Consider the following 13,057-nt stretch of genomic DNA (forward strand, 5'->3'; position numbering starts at 1 on the left):
AATATAATATTTCCTCCAAAGCTTATATACAACAGATGGAAACTATGTGTTAATAAGAAAAAAAAAACAAAAAATAAATATTTCTTGATTTTGACATAAGTAATAAAAAAACATAACAGATAAAATACCTAAAAATATACCAAAAAGCAGAAAATATTAAAGCTTTAGACTACATCATGACATATAACTAATCAACATTTTATAAGACATTAGAATATACATATCCTTAACTATGACACGTTTAAACTATTATATATCTATTAGTTAGGAATAATATTAAATAGACTTTCAATGCAACATTTTTTGAATATGTGCTTACCAAGTATTATTCTAAACGGCCCAGACAACATTTTGAATATCTTGTTACCTTAAATTCTCAAAATAATCCTATTTATATGCTTCCCACATAGGCCAGTTACTATCATTCCCCAAAAATGAAATCCATTGTTATTTTCATTTTCTCTAGTTTATTGCTTGTTAGTTTTCCGTTAATCGTTAACGGCGGTTGGCTCAATGCACATGCCACCTTCTACGACGACGGCACAGTGGGTATGCAGTACTGATCATACATTATCTCAAATTTGTTGTGTTGTTTATTATTATTTTTTTAAAACGGTAACTCACACACTCTGTATGTATAACAGGTGGTGCTTGTGGGTATGGGAATGTGTATCGTCAAGGGTATGGTACAAACAATGTAGCATTAAGTAGTGCTTTGTTCAACGATGGTTTGAGTTGTGGGGCATGTTTTCAAATCGTGTGTGTTAATGATCGTCAATGGTGTTTACCGGGTTCCATTGTTGTCACCGCCACCAACTTCTGCCCACCGAACCCCGCCTTACCTAGCGAGAAAGGCGGCTGGTGCAACCCTCCTCTACGTCATTTTGATCTATCTCAACCTGCCTTCCTACGCATTGCTCAGTACAAAGCTGGAATTGTTCCTGTTGCTTATAGAAGGTATATAAATTATTAAATTTCATGAGATGCCTTCACACATCGTGGGTGTTTTGGTAAATTTACAAGCATTTGTCTTGAAAAGTTATTTTGATACTTTTGAAAGTATTAAATGTACTTTAGAAATTTTACAATTACTAAATGTATTTTGGTAATCTACTTAAAATACCAACATATTTTTACAAAAGATTATCAGACAGAATGCGTAGTGAACCGTCTCTAAATGAATCACGTACTTAGTGATCAGTCGTGAACCGTGACAAAAGTTTTTTTATATCTACTTATTTAATAAAGAAACGAATATGAACAAGATATTTGTCTACTTAATTAAATTAATAAAGAAACGAATATGAACAAGAAGTTTTTTTATATATACTTAGAAACTTTTGTTTATGCATCACTTGTTTCTTAATCATGCGATGATATTGGTATTTAGATTTTCATTTATATATTGTAGTTTACTTTTCATTTCATTTACATGTGTTATAACAAATATGATTGAACACAAACTAGAACAAACAAAGTTTGATTCTTTAAAGCTTGTGTTTAATATTTAATTTTTTCGTTTAATTCATCTCAATAAAGTACCAAAATGACAAATTAAAAACAAATGACAGGTAAACATGAAACAAGTTGCACCGTAAAAATATGCTCTCTTTTTGCATGCTCTCTTTTTCTCCAATTTGTTTACATGCCTAAACATTGCAATTCTAATACCAAACTATTTTAGTAATATTTTTTGTTCTTGTTTTCTAGGGTACCCTGCGTGAGAAGGGGTGGAATTAGGTTCCAAATGAACGGACACCCCTACTTCAATTTGGTGTTAATTACAAATGTGGGTGGTGCTGGTGACGTGCACGCAGTGGCAATCAAAGGGTCAAGAACAGGATGGCAACAAATGAAACAAAACTGGGGGCAAAACTGGCAATCCGACACTTATTTTATTGGGCAGTCTCTATCTTTTAAGGTCACCACAAGTGATGGTCGGACTGTGGTTTCCAACAATGTTGTCCCCGCTAATTGGTCTTTCGGGCAGACCTTCAGCGGTTCCCAATTTCGTTGAAAAGACAATTGTACCCACAGTCGGGTAGTAAGTGTTAGGGCCACCTAGTATCGCTATTGTAACTTTTTATCAACTACAATAGGTGCAACAATTACTAGGGGCTTATTTTATAAAAAGGCTAGGTGATCATTTACACCAGCCAATATTGATAATATACTTTTTTTGGCCTTGGATGACCATTTGATGATATGTCAGTGTTTGCAATGTTTTTTACAGCTACTAATGCCTCATTGGGGTCTTTGTAAGACCTAGAGGATGATTGGATTTCAAGAACAAATGATGGTTACGTGTAGTGTAGGACTTTTATGGTGTAAATGTTAGACTACGGGTTTTTACGTTGCAATTTGACAGGCCTTGATAAAATCTCTAGGTTTAACTTCTATTTACGTTTTCGGGTAGTGACATATCAAACTTGTCTCATTGGGTTTGTCGTTTTACCGACTTAACGTTCGGTTTTGATAGTTGGAAAACAGTTTTCTCGTAAAACAATTGGTTTTTATTAAGAACTTTAGAATTATAAAGATGTTTATGATTCTAGACATCTAATACATACACATAACTACATGTTGTCAAAATGAAAAAAAAATAAGTAAATAATAAATGTCCGTTTCAGTTTACACCACTTGTTCTAAGTTTAAAACTGTACTCAACTGTTAAACCGTCAAAACTGTTGAACTTAATCGTTTTAATGTGAAATAAGTTGTCTTGCCTAAGTTTAAACTGTTTAATCAATTTTAACTGTTTGTAAACACCGTATTTGTATTTTGGATACCGTTAACCCATATAATTGTTATTTTGATTTGATTTTTTGTTTTACCTCTTGATTTATTAGAGATAAATTTCTTAAACTAGAAATGAAAATCCTATAAAATATTAATAAATAAAGGGTAATTATTACTAACTCTAAATAAATGAAAATGTGAAAGGTATTAAAAATGTAATAATAATTATCGTATATCATCTTGAGAAAGAATCATTGTTGCCTTGTTTGCATTTTAGGTATTTCCAGGATATGCAGTTGAAGCTGGTGCATGCTTTGGTATATGTAGATACTAGTTTAAGATCCCGCGAATTTCGCGGGTGGACTAACACACAAATACATAACTTAAAATTGTTGAAATAATTCTTTGAAAGAAATAAACGTTCAAGTAACGAAATGGTTATTTTGTATAAAGTGGGGAACCCGTATGTTGTGGCTGAGTCGAGAATACATGATGAGAACATGATATTCATAATAGATTGTGGCTCAAATTTCTCTAATTGTCCAAAAAGATGGCTCAGTTACAAATCGATATACTTCACTGTCACAAGTGCGGCCGGTTCTTCCCTGCCTCTGCTCAGCCTATAACATGCAAAATGGAGATATAAAATTTCAACTAAGCATTTATTAAGAAAAAAAAAGTAAAAAAGTTCTAATTACCTGAGATTTAGATTGCGCGTATAAGAAGCGCATAATGCGATCACATCAACTACAATAAGATTAGAGACCGGTGGACAAAAGGCGTTTTGGTTGACCTGGCCCGTAGTATACTGGTTCGAACCTCTTAACTTGTTAAATCTGCTACAGGAGCTTTACTTTGGACAAGCGCTGGTTCGCCATTCACACTACATGTTTAGATTTTTAAATTTTCATGAGGCATACAATAGTTCATAACATCACATTCCTACTAATACTCGAACACTAAATAATTATCACGCCATGGGGTGACTTGCATCGTGAGAACATGTTACCACTTATACAGAATAAGATGATCTTACTTTAAGATTTGTTCCTTAATTTTACTCTAGTGTGCTACCCTTTTAAGTAACAGAGTGTTCAATGTATAAATAAATGCATATGTGAACTAAATGCTTATGCTGTGCATACTTAATTCATCATTGTAAGATGCAAATCTCACCAAGTGAAGTATGTCATATTTTGGTGGCTATATGTGAAGATGATGAAATAAATTAGAGAATATATTATGTATATGTTTGTTATATTAATAGTTTATTACTATTTATGTTATTTAAAAAAAATAACTGTCATGTCTTTATATTTCACACCCGGTTAATATGTTATAAACATGTGCTGAACCAAACCGATGGGAAACGAATATAAATTAGTTATACCTCTTGGAAACACTGCTTCTTGTTTGAAGTGTCCAATTCGCCATTAACTTCTCGAATAAATTCAACTTCAATTTGATAAAAAAAAATTATTCTATACCCTTGAACCTTCAGTGTGCCTATAAGTGACAAATAACACATTAATCTCTTAATGTGTAGCTGTTAAAAGCAAAGTTAAACCACACATCACCTTTTTTTCATGAGTGCCTTTAGTCCAAAGCCTTTTTTCCAACATTGCGAGGAAATGTACATATAGGAAACAATTTTTCCTCTTCAGAGTTAATTTTTCTAAAGAGCTCGAAATGGTAACACATACTTGGTCGCTTACATATGAACCCTTCATTTTATCAGTAGTTGTAGACGACTCCTCGAACTGCTTGTCTTTTGCAGACTTGATAAAACGCTTGCGCATGTCCGAATGCAAGCACCATTTTCAAGGTATCTATTTCGGTCAGGAGCATTATTAGTACATCTTGTCCACCGTTAACATCATGTAGTTCATAAACACTCACTTCAGGTCCGGTCTCGCTGTCAGCCTCTTGACATGTACCAAAAGTTTAAACATAAAATCACACTAACGTATCAATAAAAGTTGAAATTCCTTTCAATTATAGTGATCTGTGCATATTTTGATTCACATAATTACTCGTAAAGCATGAACCAATCTGTATATATCATGGAAAGCCAAACAAACCTAACAAACCTGGTTATTCCAAAATTTCAACGCCATCTTGTAGTAGCAAAGGTTTAAGTAATGCACACATTGGTAGACCATTAGCTACATATCAATAACATATAAACTCTTAACATTATAGCTGAAAAATCTAAAAGCAAAGCATAAAGATAAATTCTTTTGTTTGGTTTGAGTGAGCTTTCTACATGATTATATCATACTCAGGTTTCACCAGCTATCCAGATCAAAAGCCAAGTGCACCTACCTTGAGGCTTATGTTGATGATCGAGAAGTTGGCCAGGGTAGCTACCAAGAAGTTTACTCTATACAAAATTTTCTAGGCTCCCCCTCTTCGAGCTACACCGCCAATAAAACCATACTTGAAGTTGACCTTTTCAAGTAGCTACCAAGAAGTTTACTCCCTACTTGAAAAGGTCACTTGCAATTGTATGAGTCAGTACAGCAAATTAAAACCATACACCATAGTTTATCATACCTCTTAATAGCAATAAAGTAACTAACGACAGAGAAGCAGAAGATGTTGTAACAACAAACTCGAAAATACTTGTAACACAACAAAAAACACGACTAATAGTAGAAAATTACTAAATTTACCTCCGAATAGTCACCTAACGATTAATCTCTGATTGAGTTGGATATTAATTCGAAATCCAACGGCTCGTCTTTATGAACCCAAAATCATGCCCTTTTATGAACAGAGCATACAAAATTTTCATACTTTTATGAAATTGAGTGGACCAGGTCATCATAATTAACCGATTTCATGAAATTCCCATTTGGATTAATCAAAACATTAATAGTAATATACAAAAAGACATTTAAGCAATTCAAAAGTCCTAATTCACACAAAAACTCATGTATTTGTTGTTTGATACCTGAAGCTTTGTGACTCCATTCGATGAAGAAATTAAAATTTCAAAATTCGATTGCATCTGAAATCAAGAACATTAAAACATATGAAATCGGGTAAAGTTGTGTCCCAAGAATAAAAAAAATAGAAGTTTTAGAAAGCAAAAAAATAAACGAAAGTTTAATATCATACCTGAAATACGGATGAAGGTATGCTTCGAGGGGTGAGAGACGGCCGAGTGAAAACCTTTATTCGTTGGTCGTTCAAATAATGAACATGAAGTTGTTTCTATAAGTATAAACCAAAATTTAAAAGCAAAAAGTTAGAACCAGTAGGATTTGAATAAACACATTCTTAGATATTCTACTTCTAATTACACAAAACCCTAAAAATACAGAAGATTAACAGTAACGAAACAAACAAATTGCAATCTACCTACAAACATTAAAAAACATCAAATAAAACCAACAACTGCTTGAAGGTTTCAAGCCCTAATTTTAACCTGCCTACAAAATCCTCAACAATTTGGACCAAATTAAGTCACATATTAAGAGTTTGTGGGGAAGAAACATCAACTGAAACATATAAACGCAATAAAACCAATGAGGATAAACGTATTTGGAAAAGAAACATCACCGATTGTAGAACATGAATCATAAAAAAACAAAATTAACTTGATAATTAGTCATAATATCCATAATCGTTCAAGCATATTAGGAAACCTAACCTTATTCGAGAACCAAATCAACCATCACGCGAGATGAAGAAGACAGAGGGGGTGGTCGCAAGCACAAAGAACCAGAGTGTGGTGGCCATAGATGCAGCGTATGAGTATTAGGGTTTCTGCATACGGAGGCGGATGAAAAGAGTGTTTGAGAAGCCGCTTATTATTGACAAAACAAATTGCCGCTCAAAATCAATATGTGAGGAATATCACATTGCCAGGTGGCAAGTAATGGTTTAAGCTAATGACAAGTGGCACCAAAATGTTTTGTTTTAATATACATTATAGATGGTAAAGGGACGCGAATCCGAATGCCATATTTGAAACATTCAGGTAGGTATTGAACTGGGTATGAGATTTATTTTATAAAACATATCATTATTAAACACGTAGGAGTTAATGTTCGTTGGATGACTATTGACTTGCATCAGTCAGCGTTGAGTAGGTATTTGGTGCAATATTCTGCCGATATTTGCTTTACTAGGGATCTCCTCGATCTTCACAGAACCCCTTGATAAAGGGGCCGGTTCTTAGGAAGATGATCATATGATCCTTACATCTTGTTAGTGTATTTCGCGGGCTAGGAACGAGGTTGTTTTACAATATAAAAGGATGTCCATCAATTGGTTGGATATAAAGATTAAGTGTATAAGCTTTATGCGGGTTAAACTTAATGGGAAAATTTTTCATCTCTAGCTTGGTAAGATTGGTGTAACTTTAACTTATGAGATTTTTTGTTGATTCAACTTCGGTTACGCATGTTTTCTTGAATGAAACTATCCCTTAGCCGTTCACAAAAAGATAATAATAAAAATAGACTTGTATGGTATAGGGCTGTCCAAAAAGCTCGCGGCTCGGAGCTTGCTTGAAGCTCGCTCAGATTTAGCTCGGATAAAACTCACTCGACTTGGCTCGGTTTGAAATTGAGTTAAGCCGGCTCGGCTCAATTAGAAAGTGAGCCTAGCTCGACTCGGCTCGTAACGAGCCGTATTGGCTCGGTTTGGCTTACTTGGTAGCTCAGGTCGGCTCAGTTCGGATTATTATACTCCTAATATATTTTATTTATGTACATTATAATATATTACAAAAACTGATTATTATTTACATATATTTAGACTTGTAAATTGATATATGTGACATATTTGAAGGTTGATTACCATTCTAATGAACTAATATTGTATTTCGTTGAAAGTTAAAACTTATTTTGTGTTAATGAACTTGATTTTGACTTGTAATGTATTAAGTTGAACTTATTTTGGAAATGTTCTTTTGAAGTAGAGTAACCTTCCATTTTACTCCCTGTAATTTGGCCGTTTTAACGGTTTTGTCCAACTCCTTTAAAAATAGTCATTTTACTCCCTGATCTATGAAGCTTATCACGATTTCACTCCCTGTCCCAAACAACATCCATTTTAAATGTTAAAAATTGTCACATGCATAACACATTATCGATAATTATGACCATAATTAGACCGAAACCTAGACTGAAACATGACAGTTTTTAACGTTTAAAATCTAGCGTAGGACATGGCTTTAACATAAATTTACTAATTTTTATAACAAAATACATTGAAAATGATATTCATCCTTTAATATGATAGGTATAGAAATTATGTTTTATTTTTTAAGTCAAACTCGGCCCAAGTTGACCCACTAGATCCGACGTTAACCGCGTTTGATCGATTCCAAGTAATTAGGCGGAGTTGAAGAAATTCGTCTTAACAACCAACCTTGTAGCGACTACTCAAGGAGTACTCGGCCTTGAAGACCTTGTTTTAAAGCCATGTGTATATGACACTTGACTCTATTTTCTTGACGGTTAGTTCGATTAGTTTCTGCAATGAATTATATTTCATAGTCTACCCAATTGATTTGATTACAACATGATGATCTACGGTTATTCTACATCATAAAGATCAAATATGACAATACATCTTCTGCTCAACATTAGTGTGCTTTTAAGAGTCAAGGGTGTGGTATAAAGCCCCTAAGGGCTTTATCACGCCACGTCAGATCCACGTCAACGCCACGTCATATGGGGGCTTTAAAGCCCCTCCCTTTAACTTGCATGGTATGCTATAGAACACCCTATTAAACAAAATAAAAAAAAGATATTATTAGTTGAAAAGATGTGGCCCCCACCTGTACATACCTTTAACCTCCGCTATCACGTTGGCGAACAAACTCTGGCGCCCCCTTTGAATGCCTCGGTGTGGCCGATGGCGCCCCCGGGGCGCTATGGAGCATGATGTAGCGGAGTGGCGCCATGCAACACCCACCGACCTAAGCCTGATGCAATCATAACGTGGTGTGCTGCTTACACACGATACGACTTATCTTCGACATTAGTGTACTGTTGAGCGTATGGTTCTAGTGTCATGAAAAACAATGTCGGTCCAAGGTATCGAATGCTTCCAATAATTCATCCCTAAGGAGATTGTTATCAACTTGTCATGCATATATACAAAGGTTTTAAGTTTTAGCAACAAGACACGTAATTTTGCTAAAATATTCAATAATAATAAGTTAGGTATTTTTAGCGACAACTTAACCTACTCCTAAAATATAAACATAACCCGTATAAACAAATTATGTCAGAAAGGTAAAAACATATTTTAATTATTTTTTTCTATCCTTCTATACGTGCTTTAAATAAAAACTCATGAGTGTCTAACGAATTTTTTCTAGCTTGATGCATTCAAAATATCAAAAGAAATATAATATTTCCTTCAAAGCTTATAATCTTATATACAATAGATGGAAACTATATGTTAATAAGGAAAAAAAATAAAAAATAAATATTTCTTGATTTTGACAATAAAAAAACATAACAGAGGAAATACCTAAAAATATACCAAAAAGCAGAAAATATTAATGTTTTAGACTACATCATGACATATAACTAATCAACATTTTATAAGACATAAGAATATACATATTCTTAACTATGACACGTTTAAACTATCTTTACAATCTAATAAAAGCCATACCTAGGGGACACATGTCCCCCATCTAGAGCCTCTATTCCTCATTTTCCCGCCATTTTCTATTCCTCTAAATCCCCTCATGTGAAACCCGACTCGGGCTCCATTTCTTCTATTCAGGTCCGCTAATTTCGTTCCATATATTAACTAATAATCCGATCAGTTTCCCATCTATTCCTCTTCTCTCACACGCATTTGATTGTTAGGGTTTTTTTCCTTTCTTTCTTTCGGAATCCGCAGGCAAATATCTCAACAATCCAAGATCTTAGGGTTCTTACTTGAAAATCTACGGTATGTATTTTATTTTTCTATTAATGTATGCTTGAATCTTTGAATTGTTTGTTCTTATCACTGAATAATCGAAGATCTTAGGGTTTTTGTTCTTTCTATCGTTTTTTTCAGCAGGCATAAAAGTGATTATTCGAACAATCACGGTATGTATTTTAGTCATCTGTTACGGCATCTTTGAATCTTTGTTTTGTTTTTTCTTATCACTGAATAATAGAATATATTATGGTTATTTTCCTTTCTGTCATTATTTTGAACAGGCAATATACTGATTATCTCATTATCTGATTTGGTTTATTTGTTGTAACCGTTGTTTGTAGGTTTTCAATAATATGGAAAGTTCATCAAGGTATTTGCCTGATTATTATGTTTGATATGTAGATATATTTGATATGTTTGATGTTCGATATGTATATTATGTATCAATTTTTACAAATTATTTAAAATTTAAAAGTTTGATGATTTGTTTATTATTTATTATATTTTCTGTTATGATTTCGTTTTATATTTTCTTTTTAATCTGTATTTGTAATTGTTGTCTGTTTAATTATTATGCTTTATGTCTTTGTTATAAGATGTTATATGATTATTAATTTTTAGAAATCTTGATGTGTATTTTTATATTTTATATGTTATATGTTATATATGTTTTGTATTTATTTTCTTTAAATACTTTAGAATCTGTATTTGATATTATCTTATCATTTGTTTTGAACAGTATGCTTAACATGTTATTATTGTTTATTAATTTTTTCTTTTTTGAATTTTAATCAGTATCAGGGAGCCTTCTTTCTGTAGAATTATGAATCGAGCGGATGAACTTCTTATGGTAATTCATAAACTCTAACATGAATTATAAATTTTATTTTGTTGGTGTCATGAATTTGAATTTATTATTTTTTTTTTGTTTTATGTTAAGAGCGGATGAACTTCTTATGGTAATTCATCAACTTAATTTGTTTTTTTAATTTTCTTTTTGTAAGGGGATTCCATCTGAAGCCGCGGCTAAAATGTGGGGTGGCGATAAAGGGCCTACTAATGTTCTTATAGAAACAGACGATGGGCGAACATTTGTTGTCTTCATAAGTGCAGCAAGTGGAAAGTTTTTCCTTTTCAAAGGATGGTCAGATGTTGTTACACATTTACGACTTCAGTCAGGCGCTTTGGTAATCTGGAATCCTTTAGATTCTACCTCAAACTAACATATTGTCTTAATGGTGTGAGTCCTGCCTGTTTCTGGACATCTCTCATATCTACATCTTCTTATTTGACTGTAAGATTATTTTTTATTTTATGTTAACTTCTCTTAATATATTGATTTTTTCCAGAACAGTTTACAAGTATAATTTTTTTATTTTGTTTATCTTATCATTCTTACAGGTTATACCTGAGTGTATCCTGCCGAAGTCCCATGATTATACACGTACTGATTTAATTTCAACCATCCATTTATGCAACAAGACGTTTCATGTTAAGATAGAAACTGTTGGTGGTAAAGCTTGCTTTACTAATGGTATTGATGTTATTGTTAGTCTATATCGTTTGGAGGCCGGTTGTTATTTCTTTTTTACAAAATGGTTTGGTTATTCTTTCCATTTAACAATTTTTGGTAAAAATGGCGTTGAAATGAAATTTGATGAGTACATGTCGACGAGGTAACTATACATTTTGCTGCTTCTTATTATATTTATATTTAATTATTAATAATTTAATAAATTTAAAAAAATTAATATTTGTATATCTATTTTTTCAGGTCGATGTTGCACCTCTTAATTTTGTAATAGATGGTACTCCGATTTCAGATGATCAGCCTGCTGTTGCTGAACAAGAAGGTGGACGTTATATTCGTTTTGTTTGTACCGCTGCTAAATATTTTGTAAGTGTTAATATGTTTTTACTGATTATTACTAAATATTAAATATTATATACTTTTTGTTCACATAATATATAAATAATTTTTTTTCTTATTACTTATATATAATTTTTAATCAATACAGCGGCTGCCTGATGATGTTTCAGCGAAGGCCAAACTGCGTTTGAGTTTAAAAAATATTACTATCAGACTTATGCATGTTAGTCCTCCGATAGAGTTTACTAACGGTACTAGACGTGAGACGAAAGAGAAAGGTTATGGTTATGCTTTAAAGAGGTGGTCAACGTGCATGAATACCGCTGGCATTGAGGTGGGTGACATGGTATATTTTTGTTTTGATGAACTTGAACAAGTTTTGATTGTTGAAAGGGTTGTTCCTCATGTTAGGCGTTGGTTTACCACATTTTAGTTATTTAGTTATGGTTATTATACTTTTTTGACATTTAGTTTTCGACGTTTGGTTTACCACATTTAGTTATTTAGTTATGGTTATTATACTTTTTTGACATTTAGTTTTCGATGTTTAGTTTACCACATTTAGTTATTTAGTTATGGTTATTATATTTAACAAGGATTATGGTTTTTAAGTTTTATTTACCACAACTTTTATTACCTTACCTGTTGTTTCAACGACTATTCTGACAACATATTATACAAGTATTCCAAGTGTAAAAAGTTTAATATATGTTTTAAGTAATGCTGTATTCCCCATTGTCGCATCGCCAATTATCGTAATATCAAAATAAACCATATAGAAAATAGTTTTAAAATTTAAAATATAAACCATATTACACATATCTTACAATATCAAAATAAACCATATAGACAAAAGTTTTAAAATTGTTAACCATAATGTATAAGTTAAGAATATAGACAGTTAAGAATATATTATGTATAAGTTAGGTGATAACTACATTTAAGAATCATTCTTATAATGTATAAGCTAAAATATTCTTATAATGTATAAGCTAAAATGTTAAACATGAAACTCATTCATATATAAGTATATATAAAATAAACCATATCATCAAATTATATATCCATGTTATTTATATAGGTGTAAATAAGTATACTTAATTGATACTACTATTCCTTGAAATATATAAGGTTACCTAAAATAGGTTTACTTATTTTTAGAAATAATATGTAATTAATTTGTATTATAGTAACCGTAAATGATCTATACTTATTTTTAGAAATAATATGTAAATGGTTAATATATTTTTTGTAAGAATACGCAAATTGAAAATAAGACGAAAATTATACATGTTTTACTGTTGTTATAGTGTTGTTACTTTTGTTATTGATTGTTGATTCTTAGTTGTTTATATTTCTAATTATTTTTGATAATTCATAACCGATTATATCTGTCACACCCCCAAAATACCACTTAGGGAGTGTCCCTGATAGGCGTGTGACGTACCAGCAATGAGCCACTAATTACATAGAACCCATACATGTTTCTAAAATAAAGTTCTTGATTATTAATAAAACACCATCCAAGTTCAAAAGAAAACC

The 13,057-nt window shown here is 32.2% G+C and overlaps 1 protein-coding gene across 1 annotated transcript; it reads left to right on the plus strand.

Annotated features, from left to right (window-relative positions):
- Positions 1–434: 434 nt before the first annotated feature.
- LOC110895616 (expansin-A1) lies at positions 435–2,017 on the plus strand. The gene is made up of 3 exons (XM_022142934.2): positions 435–549; positions 645–957; positions 1,711–2,017. The coding sequence occupies exons 1-3, from the start codon at positions 435–437 to the stop codon at positions 2,015–2,017; spliced, it is 735 nt and encodes a 244-aa protein (XP_021998626.1).
- Positions 2,018–13,057: the final 11,040 nt, after the last annotated feature.

The sequence above is a fragment of the Helianthus annuus genome, chromosome 12 (assembly GCF_002127325.2).
Source record: "Helianthus annuus cultivar XRQ/B chromosome 12, HanXRQr2.0-SUNRISE, whole genome shotgun sequence".
NCBI classification, from domain to species: Eukaryota; Viridiplantae; Streptophyta; class Magnoliopsida; order Asterales; family Asteraceae; genus Helianthus; species Helianthus annuus.

What these genes read in the sequence shown, in the direction of transcription:
- LOC110895616 (XM_022142934.2), top strand. Translation starts at nt 435, where the DNA reads ATGAAATCCATTGTTATTTTCATTTTCTCTAGTTTATTGCTTGTTAGT. An exon ending in CTACGACGACGGCACAGTGG is followed by an intron (nt 550 to 644) that starts GTATGCAGTACT and finishes TATGTATAACAG; the next exon opens with GTGGTGCTTGTGGGTATGGG. An exon ending in GTTCCTGTTGCTTATAGAAG is followed by an intron (nt 958 to 1,710) that starts GTATATAAATTA and finishes CTTGTTTTCTAG; the next exon opens with GGTACCCTGCGTGAGAAGGG.